Here is a 22,485-nt window from a genome sequence, read left to right on the forward strand (position 1 = left end):
CTAGTGTTTGTGTGAATATAAACATGGTGCTTCACTTAAATCGACGGATTTTAATCATCAATAACATTTTTCTGTTTTTAGCAAGAACAACATTGGAGCACTAGGTTACGTGTGTCTTCGTCTGAAACGAACGACTTCTCTTTTTTTTCTTCAATGATCAATATTACACGACGTTCAGTAATTCAGTTTCATAATCAATAGGAGCTGTTCCTTATGTGCATGATGGATATATTCCAGGAAAGTTTTCACATACATAAATCTCCTTCTCAACCAATATATTTCACGCATACAGTTCGAAGTGAAAAATAACAACCTATAATATTATGTGTCACCTTCAACAATAATTATAACAATTGAGTTAGTTTTAATGAATGTGATATACGTACAATAAATATTTTGAATATAAAATTCCAAAGATCCACCTCTCTCAATGACCCTATCAAAAATTGTTTGGCTAATACTTGTACATCGAAGATCTTTGTCCAATTCTTCCAAGGGTCCTGGGAACTCTACGTCTTCATGAGCTGATTTGGTTTTTCTCCAATATTTTCGTGGTACCCATTCAAAAAAATTTTGTTCTCCATATTAGTTTGTACAGATCCATTGTTGGGAGCTCGTCATATTATTCTAGACATAAGTTGAGTTGTCCATAGATTGTTTTCCCTGTAATACAAGGCCCTGTTATTTGAATTACACACGGATTGATGGAAAAACAGATATTTTTTCAAACATATCTTCTTGGGCATTTTTTTGCCAAAAAGGGAAAGTACTGAGTGTGACACTATTGGGAACAATTTTTCCATTCCACAACAAAAATACTGTCTCTCGATTCTCGTTCCACTAACGCAGTTTCTATAGATATATTTCAACCTGACTGGTGACTTATTTTGTCCAAAAATTACTTGAAATTGATGCTTTATCCTGAAAGGTATCAGTACGGTATCACCCCTGTCTGATTTTTCCCAGGTTTTGAAGTTGACGCATCATCTACAGTAGGATGTCATATTCCGTAGCGATAAACTACTTCCAATATTCTTCGGAACGATAATCTCCGTTTCCATTAGATGATTGTAATACCTTTCATAGAAAATATCATGAGACATCCTTTTCTATTTGAAAATAAAAGTTGATAATGCCTTCTTGGCGGCAAGTGAAGTCACATTTTTTTGTTATCAAAATCCTCTTCACAAAAATTTTTTTCAACCCCAATATCTTACCCCGATCGAAAGATAAGTATACAAATCAAGGATATAATATAAAAATAATCACTGAATTCAATCCATGAGAACAATTTTCACCTGCTCACTTAGAAAGGACCTTCCAACCTTTAGGTAAATTGGGTAATCAACTTCCTTAGGTAAGAGAAGTTGTGAAATTTAAAGGTTTTAACGATCATCATAAATTGATATACAGGTAGATATATTTCAAGTATAATTGTTAGAACAAATGTCTCTTGGTTAGTTGATTAACAACTTATTTTTTCACTTGTAATTGTATTTTTTGGATGAGATTTAATAGAACTTTTGTCAACTCATCTATTGGAAACTAGGAAAAATATAAAAAGTAGGCATGCATTGGTCGGTCGGTAGCCAAGCGGTTCGGCGTGTGTGCTTTATTCACTCACTCGAATTGACTGCCGTGTTGGTCGGTTGTTCAAGCCCTAGTCTGAACGATTCTTCACTTGCTATCGTCCAACCCGTGTTAGGAATCACACGTTAAAAGGTAAGACCTCGTTAATCCATAGCTCGCACAAGTTTCGACTTCTGAGGGTTGTCGTTCGTAGGGGTGCGACAGCTGGTTACCGGAAAAACAGATTTTTTAAAACAGATGGGTGTTACTTCACAAAATAAATATTTCACAGGCTACCAATATACAGTGTGGTACCTTTAATTGGAATGAATTCAGTAGAATTGTAGCAGAATGTTTCTTGCAAAATTCCTGAGACAGGTCGATTTTGTTTTCATTGTTTTCATTTCTACATTCTAATGAAACAAATTACATGCATCCTGCTGTTTATTCCTCTAAACAGCAGTGCTTGATTTTTAAAATTTCGTCGATTAGTTTCTGAGATACTATCAATTTAATAATTTGCATAAAAATTAGCATTTTTCAAATTATCCTCATGTCTTATGAAAAATGCGCAGCTTTGAAGAAAATGTTTAAACAGGTCGATTTTGCCTTCAAGGGAGAAACATTTTAACAATGTAATGAATCAAATTACGTACACTCCTAAGCAGGGTAGCTACCCCTAGAAAATTATTAAATAGCAATAAAGGTTGGGTTGTAATGTGCTTTAGAAACAATTTATTTCCCTTAACAACAGTAATCGATTTTTAAAATTTGATCAAGGAGATTATAGTGAACTATCTGACATCATATCATCATATATCATATCATCAGAACTGACATCATATATTTTGGAACCTGAACCTACTAGAGCTCGTATCTTCTTCGTATGAATCATGTACTTTTTTATCTCTATACAGAGTTTGGGTTCACTGCTGAACGAACGTTAAAATCTTTGAATTTTCATCACCCAATTTACGTATAGGACTGAAGGCCTTTTTGTGTGAGAGTGTGAAAATTGTAATAACAGATTGAATTCAGTGATTATTTTTATCTTATATGCTTGATTTATATACCAAACTTTCGAACGGAGAACTATATTGGGGTGAGACAAAATGTTTGTGAAGTGAATTCATATTACTTTTTCAAGAAAAAAGTCAAAAGTGTAACCTAACTTGCCGCCGAAAGGGCATTATCAACATTTATTTCCAAATAGAAAAGAGGGTCTCGTGATATTTCCTATGAAAGGTATTACAATTCTCTGTACAATATATAGTCTTCACATATTTTCATTTCGATAACACACCCTTTGATTCACAAGAATCCAATAAATTGAAAAAACCTTTGGGTGTGGAACTAACAGAAAGACTTCAATTTTGCATTTGACGGACATTTCCAGCTTGTAACGTTGTCGAAGGACTAACAAAATTTGGGTGAGATTTCAAGTGTGAATGGAAAAATTTCTCAAGTATCGACCAATAAATTTTAAAAAGTCAGTTTCCAATCAACTGAGTTCGCATTCGCACTTTTTTGTTATATTCATCAAAAACTTACCTTTTCAGGGTTTCAAAAATTTGTCATTATCCAGAAATCCATGTATGTGCTTGGCCCATTATTTGAATGGCCAACAATTACATGATTTAAATAATTCGGTAATGAGATTTTCAATTGAAACACTTACTACCTGTTCAGGTAGTACCTATTCTTAGGTACCTGGGATTTGGTTGTATAAAACTTGTAACTTGGCCTATTAGATTCAGTTCAGATTCATTCTTGTGCTACAGTGACCTACCAGTAGAGAAGTGGTGTTTTTATCATTCATCATATGATCAATGAAATTATTGTTTGTGTATCAGCACGATATATTTGGTTCATTGTGAGGAGAAGATTATTGTACGAAGTAACGTCGTACACACAAATTTTTAATTGAATTTCAAAATGAAGAGAATAAGTAGCATATTAAGAAAATTTCGTTCAATTTGGAAAAAGGGCAGCGTAGCCAAATCAACCAAGAGGATCTCAGCATCTACAAGTGACATCTCGATACAGAGGAAGAATCCAACAATTGGTAATTATGAACTACTCGAGACCATTGGCACGGGAACCTTTGCAAAAGTCAAACTGGCCATACACAAACCAACCGGTGAGAAGGTTGCGATCAAAATCATCAACAAAGCTCGACTGACGCCTGATTCGCTACGAAGATTATATAGAGAAGCAAGAATGATGAAAATGTTAGACCATCCGAACATAGTGAAATTATTTCAAGTCATCGAGACAAAAAAAACTTTTTATATGGTTATGGAATACGCCTCAGGTGGAGAAGTATTTGAATATATTGTCCGTCATGGTAGGATGGAAGAGGAGGAAGCGAAAGTAAAGTTCAGACAAATTGTTTCTGCAGTAGGGTACTGCCACCAGAAGGGGGTCATTCACAGGGACTTACAAAGTAAAAACTTATTGTTGGATGGCGACATGAACATAAAAATTGCGGATTTCGGATTGTCAAGGGAATTCTCTCCAGGTGACAAATTAGCCACATTTTGTGGTACTCCACAATTTGCAGCACCTGAAGTATTCCTGGGACTAAAGTATGATGGACCTGCAGTAGATGTCTGGTCGTTAGGGATCATATTATACTTGCTCGTGACGGGCAGTTTACCCTTTCAAGGTTCAACATTACCAGAACTGAAAAGGCGAGTGCTTCATGGCATGTGTCATATCCCATTTTATGTGAGCACTGGCTGTGAAAATCTTCTAAAGGTGATTCTGGTTCGTAATTCTGTCAATAGAGCTAGCTTAGAAACCATCAGTAAAAATGGGTGGTTGAGTCAGGCACATGAAAACAATGGCGAACTTAAACCCTATGAAGAGCTTAAACCGGGCATGCCGCGTCAGCTTCGCAACCTGGGGGAAATCAGACAGGGATCACCCCTGTCACCATAGTGGAAATTTTCAAGATAGAGCCACAATCTTGGGTGACTTATTCCACAGGATAAGTTACGAGTCAGAATTTTATAAACGAAATAATGTCGACGGTGCAACTATTCAGGATAAAAGTCAGTGTTCAACGCATATCGGCCTCAGATAACAGAACTCTAAGTGGGTCGACAATCAAATGTCAAAATGAGGCATCCGTCAGAATACAAAAAACGAAGTAATGTTGACGGTACTGCTTTTCCGAATAGAAGGTACGGATTCAATGAAAAACTTGTCAGTATTCAAGTCATCTCGGCCTTGAATAGCAAAACTCCAATTGGCTGGCTATCGAATGTTCAAATACTTTTGTGAATGAGTGTTATTCATTCTTGTATCTTGAACCAATTATTGCTTATTATATTGTTACAAAAGATATCTTGCTTTTCCTATTTCTTATAAGTGTAATGTAGTAATGTATATGTGCTGGCTGCTTGTGAACCATTTATTTTGTAGACAAAGGTACTCTTTTGAGTAGTATTTGGTTTATGAACTACACTGACAAGTAGGTAGTCAACTTACCAATAAACATCTGTCCTAGCAATACTCAAAATATATACATACCTGCATAAACATTCATGATGACCATTGAAATCTATGAATATTATAAATTATTTTACCTGATACAATAAATTATCCGATTGACCTATGTTAATGCAGGTCCCTTTTGTGCGAGCAGGTGAACATTGTAATTGCTGTTTCAATTCAATGATTGTTTTTATTTTATGTGCTTCATTTATATACTAAACTTGCGATCGGGACAAGGTATTGAGGTTAGACCAAATTTTCGTAAAGAGGATTCATAGTAGGTACTTTTTGATAAAGAAAGCAAATAGTGTGACATCACCAGCCGCTGAGGGAGCTTTATCAACTCTCATTTCCAAATAGAAAGGGGGATAATTGATATTTGAATTTGAAACTAAGAGTTTAGTAGCTCACCCATTCTTTGTCCGATATTTTCAAAATGATTGTTCATCTGTGATAGAAATAAAGAAAATGTTCGAAACACCTCCACAGTGGAATAGTTGATTTTTTAACTCATTTTTAACATTTAAAAATGTTTCTGGGTTGATGCTAACACTATTTTCGGTAATTTTGTCTCTCAGTTTTCATATCGTTCCAAGTTACGGCATGAGCTGTCCATTTTATATCTGTTATGAAAAAAATCAAGGAGTAGAATTCGGCGAAGGAGTGTACTAATTTAACGGATCGCCCACACTGATCCACATGCCTAGGTACATCCCACAACCATTACCTTATAGGTCAAAAAATGTCACTATCTTGTTGGCAAACAATTTTTTCCATGAAAAACAGTGAAATGTTTGGGAATGGTGAGGATGGTAACTATTTTAATGTACCTGTTTTGATGTTGAAGACGTGGAGTGAGCTTTCTCGACAAATCTTTTGGTATTTCATCAACGAATAGTTTTAAAAAAAATATAGCTGATGCAATTCTCATCTATTCTTCATTTTCAACCATCCTATGATAATAAGAATGGGTGTTGCATTCTTCCGATATTTGATATCACAGATGTACCTAGTACACGCATTTTGGACTATCTCTATTCTAGAACGGGCTAGATAATCAAGACATGGGCCATAAACAATATCACAATAGTTGAATATCGATAATGTAAGTGATTCCCGTATTGTGATTTCAATTTTTTTGTCAACGTTTCGCCTATTGAAATATATTTTTTTCAGTATTGTAATCAATTATCAAACATTTTATCGTATCACTACATATCACACTTTGATCACCAACTTGCAAAGATTACTTCTGAAATTTATGACTGTTGATTTGATAGGATTGAGAGTGGGTGAATGTTACTGAATAATTTTTTAGAGTTTGTACCTGTCAACTTCATAATCGTGCTGAGGAAAAAGTGAGCAACATATATTTTTCAACTTTCTTGTGTCATATTATCTCAGCTAATGTGCTTTTCACGAATAACATGTCGTGGAAGTTTATTTAATAAACAAGGTATTTAAAATTCATATTATTCAACAACATGAGTGTGTGATTCAGTTAGGCAACTTATTTATAATTCATCAGTGTTTATTTCAACAAACATATAATGTATGTCAGCGTCAGATGACAGATGAGGGGATGAATTCATAGTACGCGAATTTAGACTATATAATTTTAAATTATATTTCAGCAAAATTCAGAATGTACACTTAACATTCCCCGAACCTTCGCCAAAACATTAAATCATATTCAAAGTAATGGACGTTTCTCCCCGTTAGGGTCAATTATCAGAGTTGACACTATGAGTTGGTGGCGAATATTTAAAAACATATTCGATTGTATTGAATTATGGAATATACAGGCAGATTTTTAGTTGATCCCACTTTTGCTATTTCTGAAACTGTGGCTATTTCGGCTCAATTTTCGGAAATATTGACGAATTGAAATGAGCAGTAAGGAGGGCTTGCATGGCTATAACTCCACAAATGCTGGAAAATTGCGATAAAAATAGTATTGCAAGAGCAAATGTGTGTTGAATGATCGATGGCAGGTAATTTGAACATTTAATGAGATGTCCTTAACGACATAATATATGGTTGGGACTAGAGGTCCGTATTTAAAAAAATAAGTTGATGATGAAATTCAATGAACTAAACGTTATAATGCAATTTGGTTTATATGAAATTATGACAAATATGAAACAAAAATGAATGTTGCTTTGCCTTTTTCAATATCATTCGAAATGGAGATGGTAGAGCCAAAAAACGAAATTTGACAATTTTGGCGAATATTTCGAAAACAACAACTGATATTCTCAATCTGGAAAAAAATTATTATGGTTTTCCAAAATAGGAAAATTTTAACAATTCAACCGACCTTAAAGGTCGAAAGTAATCATGTGATCAGCTGGGAAAGCGGCCTGTATATGTGTAGTATAAGGAATCACGTTTTGCGGACTGTTGAACCAATTTTCAGATTTCAATGTAAAATTTATGATGCATTAAATCAATTCATTTTTAAAACTCATCTCCACTGATACATTCGAACATTGTTGGATGAGATATTGACCTAGTCAAATTTTTTTGCTCTTCTACAAAATTCTGATGGACAGTTTTTGTACATATTTGTTACATTTTTCAGTCCAGACCTGAATTGAATTTTTATCAATGGGATATTCGCCACTATACTGTACGAAGAATATACGTAGTAAATATTATTCATGAAATATGAGCAAATCAGATGAATCTTCATATACGTGGTTTATAAACAATCTGAGACCAATTGAGAGTAGGTTACTTAGGATCGTGTGAATGCCCCTCATCTAAATACGACGTATGTTCATTTTTTAATAGAACGCCATTAAAATACATCTATATTGATGAAATGAATCGATTTGTTTGGAAAATTATAACTTCTATCGAAAAAGATTTTGGATTTTATATAATTTGTTGATAATTTCAATATGTTGATAATGATTTCAAAGTTTGATTCTTGATCAAATTGAGAGGAGTATATCTTTAAGAAACATTAATTTTCTACAGCTCCATCTTCATTAAAAAATATGTGGTAATCGTTCAAAAACTGAAAAAAGTAATTGAATTCGAAGTAAACTTTCCACAAAGATGTGTAGATTATACAGAAAAGTAACTTTCAGATACGAAGTGAAGAAAAAACCCTCTCCAAATAGTAAACTTTTATATGAATACTGAATTACACAAAAAACACATTTCTCTATTCGGTTTGTATTCAGAACATTCATTATGGAATTGAATCAGATATCATTCGCAGGATTGCTACACAATATAGTAAATGGAAAAAGCAAAAATTTCACTTACGTGGAACATCGTTTTCCTAACTGGTAGACATCTGATGTTTTGTCGCAAAACATTTTCCTTATCGTCTCTTCAGCATCAAATTATTTCAAAGTACTTTGACATAAAAAAGTAAGATCTACAATTGAAATGCTTGAAATTTTTCAGGAAATGTTTTCCGTTATAAAATAGTGATTCGGTTGGATGCAGTTCCATTAAAAGCAAAGATTTATGAAAATTTGATTTTTCGTGAAGGAAGACTCAGAACATTAGTACATTTCTTAGCTCATCGGAAATATCATTTTGATCAATGAAGTCATCATCGGATTATCAATACATAAGTTTTTAGGAATTTGATACCTTCACGGAAAAAAGATATGTTGAATGAAATAAAATTCACTTCATTCAAAGAAATAAAAGTGTCATATATGCACGACAAAATATTTTGTTGATGCAAGTAAGAAGAATTCTTGACTCCTAACTATTTCTTCAAGCATATATTCATTGTATCAAACAAATATTTCATTGAAACAATCACATCCATTAGTTATTTCAATTCAAAAAAGAATTGAATTCATGTAATATTTTGTCTAATTGATAGGGAGAATGATTTAGAGTCATTCGAATATTCTATTGAACAAACAAAATTCAAAGATGGGTGAAATAGTGGATCTGATTGAAATAATCAAATGTATTTTCTATTTGAGTAAAAGTTATGTTGAAGAAACATAATATATCTGCAAGATGATGGAGAACATTGCTTGTTTTGATAATGGGAAAACTTCCACTAAAATAATGATTTTGTTGAACAAATAATGAATAGTAGTTGAACGAACAATATTTTTACCTCATTGTGAGTATCTTTCTGATAGAATAAAGCATCTCGAAAGTTCAAAATAATCATGAATAATGATGTACCAAATGAAATAAAGTTACAAATCAAAATCCTTCCCACTTGTTTGAATTTGGTTATTGGATTTAATTAACCAAATATTATACTAATCTGAATACCAGCATCTCGTTGGTAGTAATGGAGTTTCAGATCAGTTCTACTGAAAATTACTTTTCTCTTCTCTGAAACTTCAATTTGTTTTTTTTAAGTTTGTAGATAAAAAGCATTACGTATAGTTTTAGTATACTGAGAAAATTACTTTTCGGCAGAATCAGAAATACAGAGTCAATGATTGAATTTACATGAATCTCCAATCAAAATAGATCAAGTTATTAAATAATTGTGAGAATATATTATAGTTTGTTCAACAACCCGATTTCTCAATACATTAAATACACTTCGTATCATTTTCTCAACTGGATTATTGATCTACTTACGTATCACGATTTTTTAATCAGCTGCTGATGGGAGTCTTGCGGATAATATTTTATATTCAATACTGATTATGTAAATGCCATGGAAAATTGTTCAACGTGAGAATGAGCAAAATATAAATGAAAATCGAGAATTTTCAGTACCAAATTTATTCAAACAATCAATAATTTATAATATACTTCTACAAATATTTAAATGAAAATATAAATTTTTCACAAATGGTTAATCCTAATATAAAACATTAACATATTTTATTATTTATTATTATTATTGGTGATATCTACTAAAAAACAATTAGAGTTGATTTCGAAACCTTTCACTGAAGTAATGATCTAAAATGAAAGAGAACAGAGATTAGTGATAGTCTACATTTTCACAATGATACTATTGGATCAATTTCTACTAACTAGCTTAGATATTATCTCATAGAAATATAAAAATATATTTATTTTTTTTACAAATCCAATTTAACAAAAGAAGATACCTTTATTTTTTGATAATAGGAAAAAAACAAGGACGTACTTCATCACAGAAAAATTTGATTAGAAATATGACTGTGATGACAAAATTTACCTAGGTCTCCAATCATAACTTTCAGGCCTTCAAATCTATTAAATTTAGAATTCTAGCATTTAATTACTCAGGTATAGACATGAATAATAATAAGAAGTATCTGCAGCAAATCGCAAAAATATATAGTTATTTGGAGAAAAATGAATATGTTTTTAATTGAAATGGTATACATATTTATTATTAAAGTTATGAATGAAAGACATACCTCTGTTATATATGATTCTTAATTTATTTTATCAATTGCTTCCTTGATTGAATATTTTTCTTTTGCCAATTGGGGGAGTCATTTCTTTCATTTCTTCATCAGTGAGCCTTTTAGCTATGTCTAATAAGGTTACATCATTTTCTGTCTGAAAAGTATGTGTTTTAAGTATATTATTAGGGGATAAATAATATATGTATTTTTTTACCTTCAAAAATGCCAATAAAAGAGATTATATTGCATGTTTTGAGTTCGTGCAGTTTTGTTGGATGTTATCATTTCTGTAAATATGTTACAAATAACTTTTCTTTTCCGGTATTACTGATTTCAATAAAGTAATACAAGAGAAAACTGATTATTTCACAATGTTCTTTGAAAGGAAAATCTTAAAAAGAGGTTCCTTCAAGGGTTCAGTATATACTATCATGATGAAAATGAAATCATTGTTTACGGCACCATTCAATTATTTATGATGTAAGAAATTTAGAATTCGAACTAAAGGTACAGCTCTTCGCTGACATTGTATACCTACCCCTATTTCTGCGGCAAACACTTTGATTGTATTTACTCTGAAAATGTCCAATTCCTCTGTATCCAAAGATCAAAGGTCAACTAGGTACCCAGTGTATGCATACCTACCTACCTCTCAATGATAATCATTTCACTCGACAACTTCTACTTTCTTAAAAACAGAATTGAAAACATGGAAGCTTTCCTTCAGTCATTACATTAACCAATAAGAACTTCAAGCCACTTTTATAGATAGCTGTCAAGAAAAATGTATCGGCACGTGCTTGAAAAAAACAATGTTCATTTATCCAATACATGCTATTCATAATTATTTCAAAATATGGAATGAAAGAAAGTATATTATCAACATACCTGTGAAAACACTGAAAAACTTCAATCCACGTATAATCAAATAGAAACTGTAAACCTTTCTTCGTGATTAGTTTACGGTTCTTGCGAAAACGCAAATGGTGCCGACCGGCACTCTATTCCTTAGAAGTATTTCAACTATATAATTTTTTTAAGAAAACAATTCAATTTTTCAAACCAACAAATAATAAAAATATTTAAATGAAATTGTCCATAGTCTTGAAATTATTTCCAAAATTAGTTAAAGGTATTGATATGTATTGTTGAAGTGAAAATAAATATTCAGTTGATTCAATTATATACTAGTGTCAAAACAGCACCCCATAGTGTTAAACTGAGTTGCAAAGTTTTCATTCAACAGACGTACTTTTGATTTGATGAAATTATATTGTTTGACTCAACCGAATTATTTTGAGAACTCAATAAATGTTATCCTTGAAATGATCCACAATTCATTTGACTAAGTAAAAGACCTCTTAAATTAAAATATTAGACAAATTAAAATGAGAATTTCATTTTGTCTCCGCAAAATGATCATCTAATCGATACAATACAAAATACGATACAAAGGGTTCGTTTGGAATGAATGATATTTAATCAAAGTGATGAAATAAATTAGACTAAATAAATTTCTTTGAAGTAACAAATCTTTTTTTTTCCCTGTTGAAATCTTCTTATATTTTGGTATTGAGTGAAAGTTTTCAGTACAATTCAAAAATTATAATTTCCTGGGGAAAAATTTCTAACTTGAGCTGTTGAGAACCAGAAAATTTTCATTTTTCAATTATGACTTTCCTAAACAGGTAAGGACTGAAATGATGATTTTATTCGCAAATAATACCTACATCAATAGCTGAAGAAGCTCGAACACCAGAAGAACTTCAAATGAAACTGAATAGTGTTGCAGCCCTTTTCATAGCCTGGTGAAATCCTAATAAAATTTTTGTAAACGGGACATTGGGTCGATCATAATCTCAACTGGAAGAACATATGAATCATTCGTGTGAAGAGATCGAAACACATTTTTATGCTATGCTACAGATCAAAGAAACTCTGGATAGAAAGGACCTAATTGCCTTGATCAACTCTATCTTTTTTCAAGGACAAAACACAAGCACTACAGAAATATCCTCAAGGCGCTCTAAGAGCGGTGCCTGTGCGAAAGTAGCGATTCACATTGGATGTGGAGATTGAATCCATTTAGAAAAACATTCTCAGGAAGTTTATTCCACATAAACCCTCCAAATGGAAGGGTTCTTGAATAGTGAAATTCGAGGGGTACTGAGTTGAATCTCAAAACTGTGAGAAGCCACAGTCCGTCGCGTATTTCTGATATAAACCGCTCATGGTGAAATCAAATGTGCCAAGTCACTTGAACACCTCTCGTGAGAGTATTTATAGAAAAAAGACCAATCCCGAATGTTTCTTCGATGTTCGAGGCTATTAAGGTTGCAAGTGATGTTTGGGTCTCCAATCAGGCAGATAGCTCTAGGGATGGAGGTCCATACATGAGAACAATACTCTAAAGAAGGTCTAATCTGAGCTTAATAGGCATCAAAAGTTGCTGAAGTGTGTACAGTTTTCTGGTTCGGAACAGTTTCTCCAGCTTTTGAGAAGCAGCCTTTGAATTGATTGTGCCAAGATAAATTGCAGTCCATTTCAACCCCCTGAAGAAACTTATTGGAGCATAATGCGGAATCGTCTGTCCTGAAATTATATCTGGTACGGAGACATTTATCTTTTTGGAGGAAACCGATGCCTGGGTTTTGTGGCATTGAATTGAACCTGGTTATTTGCACCCCTATTCGAAGTCACTTCTAGATCTCCATCAAGATAAGCAACCTCCTGCTGCCGTTGAATATGTGCATGATGAGACAAGTGTGCTGTCGTCAGCAAAGCAGTATATTAGATTTTTGAAGTTTTCTAATGAGTTATTGATATACAATAAAAAGATAGATGGTGACAATATGGGTCCCTAGAAACTGGTCTCGTTCAAACGTGAGAGTTTTTAATGTTTTGGGCCTATAACTTTCATTTTTCCACTTTGAGAATGCTATTACTTTGAAATGATCGCTTGTGTCAACACCATTTTTAACGAGCGCACCCGAATTTATCATTGAAAACTTGCTCCACAAAGTCGACGAGTTCCATATTTTTGATTTCTCTTCTAAGACGATGGTTTCGCTGAAATTTTCTTCGACGTTTCCAAGTCTACGCCAGCTAAGAGAATTAGAAGATGCGATGTCTTACTAGTGAGCCGATTTTTTTGACAACAATTCAATTGAAGCTTTTTTTGCAGCCTCTTCAATATCTTCAGGACACACAATTCTTCACTATTGTTCTTCATTATGCAAGACATTAAACACCAGCAAGAACTTATAACGAATATTTCGTTATATTCATATATTCTTAATGTTACCTATAATATCAATAGTTTAATCACCACAATTTCGATCATATTATTCTCCGTAAACGGTATAATAGTCACTGCCGGCTGGATCTGCGAAAAAAAAAAAAAAACGCAAAGACCGAGGGCATTCGTTTTCGACGGAAACGATAGAAAGACCTCTTCCTTCCCAGCGTTTGACGAGAACTGTTGATATCTGGTACGTGTTGACCTTTTGTTTGAAATTATCTTTATTCATTGGAAAACAAAAAATTACAAGACACTACCCCTATTGCGATTATGAAAATACACCCAACTATGACAACATACCCAACTATGACAACATACCCAACTATGACAATACCCCCGACTATGATAATATACCCTACTATGATAATACACCCTACTATGTCAACACCAAATATGGTTCATATCTCAATAATATATACGTGACGTGACGTGATGTACACATCAATAAAATTGTATGATTTGTACTATTAAATTAAATTTTGTCTTGAAACTACAATAATATTATATTTAGGTAAATAAATCACTTTTAGTCTTAAAACTACAATAAATTATATTTAGGTTAATCTATCACATACAAGCAACGGTCTCACCACTGACGCTTCGTGATTTTGTATTCTCGTTTATTCGTTTTATTTGATGATTTTCATATTTGTATCGGTTATTTGAATAAACTTATATTATTATTATTATTATTATTATAGTAAATTTGTGGAGATCTGTTTAAGTATATCTTTTGCCTTTCCTGGATCTTCTATTCAGTCATAGAAATCAGTTTAATTCATAATTCGAATGTGACTTTGAATAAAACGCTATAAACAATACTGTTTTTTGATAACCAGTTGATTTGGCATCACCTGACACGGCCACTTCACAGCAAATTCGATAACATGAAAATAGTTAACTGACAAGAGATGTCAAAATGTGTTTTCATAGAAATATTGAATTCATCTATTTTATCATGAAAACAGGACAGCTGTACAAAAACCTTTGTATGATATCAATGTTGAAAGTAAGTTTCATTTTGTTCATGAAATTGTTCAACTCACTACGTTCGTTTCGCAAACTTTTTCACTCACAAAATAAAACCTAACTTTTTCAATTTTTGAATATCATGCACCATCAACAGAAATTCATATTTCAATTCGGATGTGTTTTTTTACAATAATTATTTTTGCAATTTGAATTACCTTAATGTAATTTCAACGGATATACTTGATGCTCTAGAACTTTCGAGTGGCCTTTGATTTCTGTTCATGGATTTTTATCAAATTATGAGCAATTCCATCACATAAGAGAATTTGTACTCCCTGGTATCAGAAATCACATCGAAGAAATCCATAGCCGGTCCGTGTTTGTCTTGATAATAATATATATTGATATGTGTGGATCTTCCGAAAGTAAAGTTAATCTACATTCTGTGAGTTTTAGTCAGAATGAATGAAATATGGCATTTCACAGGATCCTCAGTATTCTACTGACAGCTTCTTATAATGTGTCACTCCAAATCCAGACGCCCCGTTTTTATATGATGTATATTCAATGACTCCTGTTGGTTTCAGAGGACGAGCACGTCGTTATGGGGGGAGTGGATGGGGGTAATACACGGAGACGAAGTGGAATACGTGTTTGGTCATCCTTTGAACATGTCTCTGCAGTTCAACTCAAGAGAAAGGGAACTCAGCCTTAAAATAATGCAGGCATTTGCAAGATTTGCAACCACAGGGTGAGTATGCAATCATAATTGAGTAATAATGATGTTAGGGACTGATTGGTTTCAAAGAGTTTCAGTTTTTTTTTCTCGTTCTGGAATATAGAAAGACATTTTTGATGTTCACCATAGAGCTTTTGTTATGTGAATATGATGAATTGAAAAGATAAAGGTAAATGAATCCCAAATATTGTGGCGTACTTAGTTCAAAATAATTAAATATGATAAAACAACATTCTCAACATCAATTTTATCTACGTCACAATCAAGGCGTTGATTCCAATTTTTGAGATCTGATTGAGAAATTGAGATGTTCTTAAGTAAGCTGGAAGGGCGCCAGCCAATAAATATCCCTACTAATATTATAAATGCGAATGTAAGTTTGTTTGTTACGGTTTCACGCGAAAACTACTCAACCGGTCATCATGAAATTTTGTACACATGTTCTTGGAGGTATCAGAAGTAACATAGGATACTTTTTAATAAAAAAATATTTTTTATGTAGGATAAAAAAAATGTTTGTCAAAAAATCTCAAAATCTAGCTATCAAGCATTCCAGTAATGAAGGTCCAACCCTTTGAACCGTAATAACGTCGCACTGTATTATTCACAGTCACGACATCCCTACTAATATTATAAACGCGAATGTGAGTTTGTTTGTTACGGTTTCACGCGAAAACTACTCAACCAATCATTTATGTAAGATATAGAAATTGTTTGTCAAAAAATCTCAAAATCTAGCTATAACCCTTAGTACCGTAATACAATCACACTGTATTATTGACAGTCACGACAATATCCAATACAATCCAATCCAATTGACTATAATTTCAGCTGTTTGGATTTTTTTATATTTATTGTTATTTTTTTCTGTCACCCGCAAGCGAAGCCGCGGATAAAAGCTAGTACTTATATAAATTGACGGGAAATGGAAAATCAAACAGAATAAAAGCAGATATTTTTGTTTCTTGGTATTGTCGGCATCAACTACAGTGGTCATTACCCTCGTGTCCTGGGTAGGCATCTGTATCTGTAGAGTAGGTAGGGTGAGTGTAGATCCACAGTTTTAAGGCCACATGTGACCCATTGTACATCCTCCCGAGGAGTTGTCCTCCTAGGTCATCGTCCATTCTGTCCTTTTCAGGAATGTAGACAGGTCACTAGGAGACATCTCCTTTATATCGACAGATGAAGGCCAATACTTGCCGAACACAGACTCTCTTTGGCAACCTTGAGGTGTCTCACGGTGGCAACCGCGAAGGTTTTAGAAGGTGCAGCGACGTTACTGTCGTTGCGCGGCTTCTTCAAACTTCTTGGGGTTTCCTCCGTGGATGTGCACACGTGAGGGAGCTTTCCTGCAGAGGCAGCTGGTTCCTTGCCTTTAATCAAGGCGGAGCTCTTGGTGCCCGCCGCAGGAAGTGCCCTTGCTGTTGGAGGTGGAGTGGAGGAGGAGGAGGGTGCACTTATAATTGGCGCCACACCTGCTTGCTTCGCTCTCTTTCTCGTTTTGGCCTCAGCACCGCAAATGCGCTTACGCCTTGGCCTTTGTATTACATCACGAGGTGGTTTGCTATGTTCAGCCCAATTCCAAGCGGAAGATTTGAGTGGACATTTCAATTCTTCCCCAGCCGCCGCCTTCGATTGAGGTGACAACTTCTGTCAACCTCGGGATTGGTATTTGTTTTTGTTGTTTCTGTTTTTGTATTAGTTTCATTCATGTATGTTCCCACGAGTAGCAAAGAAAGAGTTGGTCTCCTTTGGCAGAGCCCTGCATTACCAGAGTTAGGCTGATCACCATGGGATACCGCCCAGTTCCCCAAGGGGATCTTCGTGACCGCATATCACCCTGCGACCATTTAGCTGTCGGCACGATTCCTCACTCCTTAGCTAAGGTAGGCTGGTCCACGGTAGCATGTTTTGCAAAGGCTTTTGGGGAGTTTTAGTTCCCCTAACCCTACTTATTTCTGTCACTGACCAGGAGTCCGGCGACCTCGCCCGTAAATTCATGTTGGCTTCCTGGACAAAGCCTCCAGTTCCCTGGCCGTTCTCCTACCCGCCACCTAGGGACGCTCCTGATAGGTAGTCCAACCCACGGGGTTGGTGTTATCGGCATCGACGCCTTGTGTCCTGGGTAGGCAATGTTGATAACTCCCCGAGCCACCTAGGGAGCACCATAACTATTCGCAGGCCGTCAGCCATGTAACGTTGCAGAATCATCCCAACTTCAACAAGATAAATTATCTCGAGAAAAATATCTGGTCGAGGTTGGGATCGAACTCGCGACCTTCCAATCGTGAGTCGGGTGCACTATCACTGTACCAATTCATCACTCAAGCAGATATATGAATATAGGTATAATAAATCGATGAATATGAGAATTCGCAACGGGATTTGCTACTCTCTCAAATATAGCATAAATATTATTGAATTAGTAAACAAGGATCGGAAAACTGAATTGGTTTTTAGTGAAGAAAACAAATAGGAATTTATAATTAAAACATTGCTATGAAAAACCGAAATTCCATAAAAATTATACTGAAGAAAGGTTGGTTGGGTAAAGGGATAAATAAAAAAAATTAGTGCCTTCGTTTCGAATTCAATTAAATTTTTATTCAGGGTTCGAAAAGTAATTTCTTCCTGTTGATAATACTACCATTTATTTTAAAAACCACCATACATATTCAATACATATGATTGTTTGTTCGTTTGTTTCATGTCGTTTTGTGTTGGTGTTGTCTCGGAAATTCGATTGTTACGATGTTTTTTATTTTTTTCAATGTGTATCTAATATGTCTGGTGATTTTCAAAATAGTAATATTATCAACACTAAGAAACCACTTTTCGAGCCCTGCAGTAGAATTCAATCAAATTTAAAACGTCGGCAAGAAAACAATTGTTTTTTAAGGAAAAATTGAACCCAATCAACCTTTCTTCAGAAAAATTATTGGATCACTAAACTAGTTAACAAATAATGATAACTTAATACTTTGAGCCAATATGTACTGTTCAATCAACAGCTGTCGATTAAATCACAAATATATACCTACACATGAACAATATTATAAAGAAAGTTTGAACGATGAATACGTTTTTTGTATAACAGTAATAAATAAAACCATAATAACTTCTTTATTTTCAATAGTCCACCTGACATTGAAGAACGACTGATTTAAAGCTCCGGACTGAGTCATGACCGGTGGGAGAAATCATACATACGTATTTATTGTATTGAGGGAGGGGCTTCTCACCGGCTCTGACTCAGTCCAGCAGATGTAGGTACTCGCTCAGTCTTCATAAGTTATTTTTCACGTATTTTTATATACTGAAAGGGGCCCGTGGGTTGAGCTACCTATCGGGCGCGTCTCCAGGAGGCGGATAGAGGAACGGCCAGGGGACTTGAGGCCCTATCCGGGACGCCAATGTGGCCTCACGGACAGGGACGCCGGACTTCTGGTCAGTGGCAGAAATAAGTAGGGTGAGGGGAACTAAAATCCTCCAGAAGCCTTTGGAAAACATGCCACCGTGGACCAGCCTACACAAGCTAAGGTGTAAGGAATCGCAGGATGAATGGTCGCAGGGTGATATGCGGTCACGAAAGATCCCCTTGGGGAACTGGGCGGTAACTCATTGTAATCAGCCTAACTCTGGTAATGCAGGGCTCTGCCAGAGGAGACCAAATCTTCCTTTGCTACTCGTGGGAACATACATGAATGAAACTAATACAAAAACAGAAACAACAAAAACAAATACCAATACCGAGGTTTTACCAGAAGTTCTCACCTCAATCTAAGGTGGTGGCTGGGGATGAACAGAAATGTTCACCCCAATCTACCGCTTGGAATGAGGCTGGACATAGCAAATCACCTTCAACAGAAAGGGCACTTTCTGCGGCGGGCGCCAACAGCCCCGCCTTGAATAAAGGCAAGGCCCGGCTGCCTCTGCAGGAAAGCTCCCTTACTTGTTCACCTGCACGGAGGGAACCCCAGGAAGGTTGAAGAAGCCGCGCAACGACAGTAATATCGCTGCACATTCCAAAACCTTCACGGAGGCCACCGTGAGACACCTCAAGGTTGCCAAAGAGAGTGTGTGCTCGACGAGTCTTGGCCTACACCTGCCAAAATGAAAGAGAAGTCTCCTAGTGACCTGTTCACCTTCCTGAAAAGGACAGGATGGACGATGACCTAGGAGGACAACTCCTTGGGAAGATGTACAATGGATCACATGTGGCCTAAGTGCTGTGAGTGTACACTCACCCTCCCTACTATACAGATACAGATCCTGAAAGGGGGAAATTCAATGCCTTTCTGAAATTGCTGACACGACCAGCTCGGAGAAGAAAATTATCCTCAACCACGCTGGTTAGTGGCGTGCCTCGCATTGAATATTTCATGTACTGGACATCTACTCTGAGGTAGACAATCAGACCACGGCATAGCAGGTAGTGAACGATCACGAGATAGATGAAAGTCAAATTTTCTGGATGAGATTGGATCGATTGAATTTAACGTTAACGGGGTATTATTATCTGAATTCGATCCTTCTTGATCTTTTTTCCTTCTTTCAGGCCTGAAACGAAAACATCATTTCTGCATATCCAATGCAAAAATTAGAAATTGTTATATCCTGAATAGTTTACCCAAGATTGTTTTAGACCTTCGAAAATGAATAAGTACATGGAATGTTAAATTTTTTTCTCTGCTCGTTGTTCGTTCCTTGAAGCCTCCCACTGTTCCTTCAAGTGTCCTCTGATCACCTGCACGTTAACTCTTTTGTACTATCGAAATGTATATAAAGGATGTCCCAGTCCCTCATCAATGAAACGTTACAATATTTCATTTGATTTTCCTAATATATGGAAACAATTCAAAGTGAGAAAAAATTCTGAATACCATTGCATCACATCAAATGTTTTCCAATACATACTTAGATATTTTACCATGACGTTCATCAGATCACCATGTAGATAAAATAGTCACAAACCTACAATCCCAAATACAGAACCAGAGTTGAAAAATAGTTTATAATTTTTATGTACCTATCTCAATAAATATTTATTTTACAAAATGAAATGTATATTAAAGAAGAAAATAATACAAATCATGAAATTATGAAACAACAAAAATTAATTGGCGCTCCGAGGCGACTTCATTGATTCCAGTGTCGTATTTGCTTTTTCAGCTGCAGGAAAACCCGGAAAAACCTGCAGCACTACATCATCCGAAGATTCAGATCTGCCAAGGTCCTCTTTCCCAATAAACAAAATGTAGGGTGTCCCTAGAGGCTCCAATAAATTCAAAACATCGTCAGAACACTTAGTGACACGAATTTCGTCAAACTTAAACCAGTCCGTTTCGTCTTTAACCAATGCGTAATGATGACCAGATTCAACGCCAGAACCACAGTGAACAATGACTGCATAAATATTATAATAGTTTTTTTATCGACCTTTTTTGGGTAATTGTAACCTTCCACAATCTGAAAAAATATAAAAATTATAATGGAGAACTTTATACAAGTGTAGAAGGGCAAACTTTTCAGTTTACCCCGATAAGTTACTGCGTAAAAATGAAAGTATTTTTCACAAAGAAAAATCTTCTATTTATCAGTTACTTGTCGTATTCAACAATTTTGCCTATAAAAAAAAATTATTAAGAAATAATACTTATCTTTTACGTTTCGGAGGCCAAAATCTGCCTCCGTCTTCAGAAATGGATAAAAATTCGAATATATACGCAGTTATTCCTTTTTTGGAGCTTGTTTCTTTACTTCTTCGACAGATGTCAAAGAAGTTTTGAAATATGAAATTATGTCAATGTTGTTGATTGACAACTGAAATATTCGATGTAATACAAGGTACTCTCCGATATCAGTTTGTTGCCATTTCGTCACTATCCAAAGTTTTCTTCAAGATGGGTAGCCAAGTACGGTCTATTTCTAAGGAGCTATTCGAGATACAGTTCTCTCCAGACATGAGAATATACGCTGATTCTTTTAGCTTACGTCTCTTAGAATGAGGCTCATTGGTAATCTTTCTTGTCCTATTCCATTCCACCCGATGTTCAGTTGTCAATCAACAACATTGACATAATTTCATATTTCAAAACTTCTTTGACATCTGTCGAAGAAGTAAAGAAATAAGCTCTCAAAAAAGGAATAACTGCGTATATAGTCGAATTTTTATCCATTTCTGAAGACGGAGGCAGATTTTGGCCTCCGAAACGTAAAAGATAAATATTATTTCTTAATAATTTTTTTGATAGGCAAAATTGTTGAATACGACAAGTTACTGATAAATAGAAGATTTTTCTTTGTGAAAAATACTTTGATTTTTACGCAGTAACTTATCGGGGTAAACTAAAAAGTTTGCCCTTCTACACTTGTATAAAGTTCTCCATTATAATTTTTATATTTTTTCAGATTGTGGAAGGTAACAATTACTCAAAAAAAGGTCGATAAAAAACTGATTTTTTCCTCCACAAAAAATAACTTTCCTTGAATATTATAATAGTGGTCTGCTAGATTGAAGTGTTCATCTATTTCGAACCTTCGTAAGAGTTTGGAGCTATCGTCAGAGATTGGGTCATGTTTAAAGATCATCAGTGTTATTAGATTGATTGATGCCTCAGCTATACTCGTTTTCTTATAATAGTCAGTTAGTTTGGCGCATATTTTGCAGTACAGTTGTTCGTGACCCGTTAAAAGTTCCATTTTCAGATGATTCAGATGATTAGCAAACACTAGTTGAAGTTCCAGAAAGTCACATACGTTTTTGCTATCTCTTGAACATTTACTACAAAGTAAATAAGTGAATCATTTTCCAGTAAAATATCTACAAACACAAGACGAGATAGACTGTATGGAATAATTCAGTCCAGAATGGTCAGGAGTATTGATTTTGCCAATGTTTTCGCTCATGAAGAGTATTCAACAAGAACCCCAAGAATTTGGAGAAATTCTTGTGCTAACGAGTATCTAGTGTACTTCAAAGACTCCTGAAAATCAATTGGTCGTGCTATATTCTGACCGATGAAAAATTTTGTACTCTATACATTGAT

The 22,485-nt window shown here is 34.8% G+C and overlaps 1 protein-coding gene, 1 long non-coding RNA gene and 1 pseudogene across 2 annotated transcripts in view; 2 read left to right on the forward strand and 1 right to left on the reverse strand.

The window, feature by feature from the left end:
• Positions 1 to 22,485, forward strand: part of Ace (Acetylcholine esterase) — a 488,528-nt gene that overhangs the window by 337,818 nt on the left and 128,225 nt on the right. Inside the window, 1 exon segment of the mRNA XM_074169648.1 lies at positions 15,282 to 15,445. Within this exon segment, the coding sequence (XP_074025749.1) occupies positions 15,282 to 15,445 (164 nt within the window).
• LOC111502057 (serine/threonine-protein kinase MARK1 pseudogene) lies at positions 3,505 to 4,512 on the forward strand (annotated as a pseudogene).
• On the reverse strand, positions 9,904 to 10,636 carry LOC141480036 (uncharacterized). The gene is made up of 2 exons (XR_012464128.1): positions 10,431 to 10,636; positions 9,904 to 9,984 (listed from the first exon to the last, which is right to left on the reverse strand). It is a non-coding gene; the product is annotated as an uncharacterized lncRNA (long non-coding RNA).

Source organism: Leptinotarsa decemlineata, unplaced genomic scaffold (genome assembly GCF_025532065.1).
Source record: "Leptinotarsa decemlineata unplaced genomic scaffold, Ldec_3_MD MMD2_P_RNA_scaffold_5, whole genome shotgun sequence".
Taxonomy (NCBI): domain Eukaryota; kingdom Metazoa; phylum Arthropoda; class Insecta; order Coleoptera; family Chrysomelidae; genus Leptinotarsa; species Leptinotarsa decemlineata.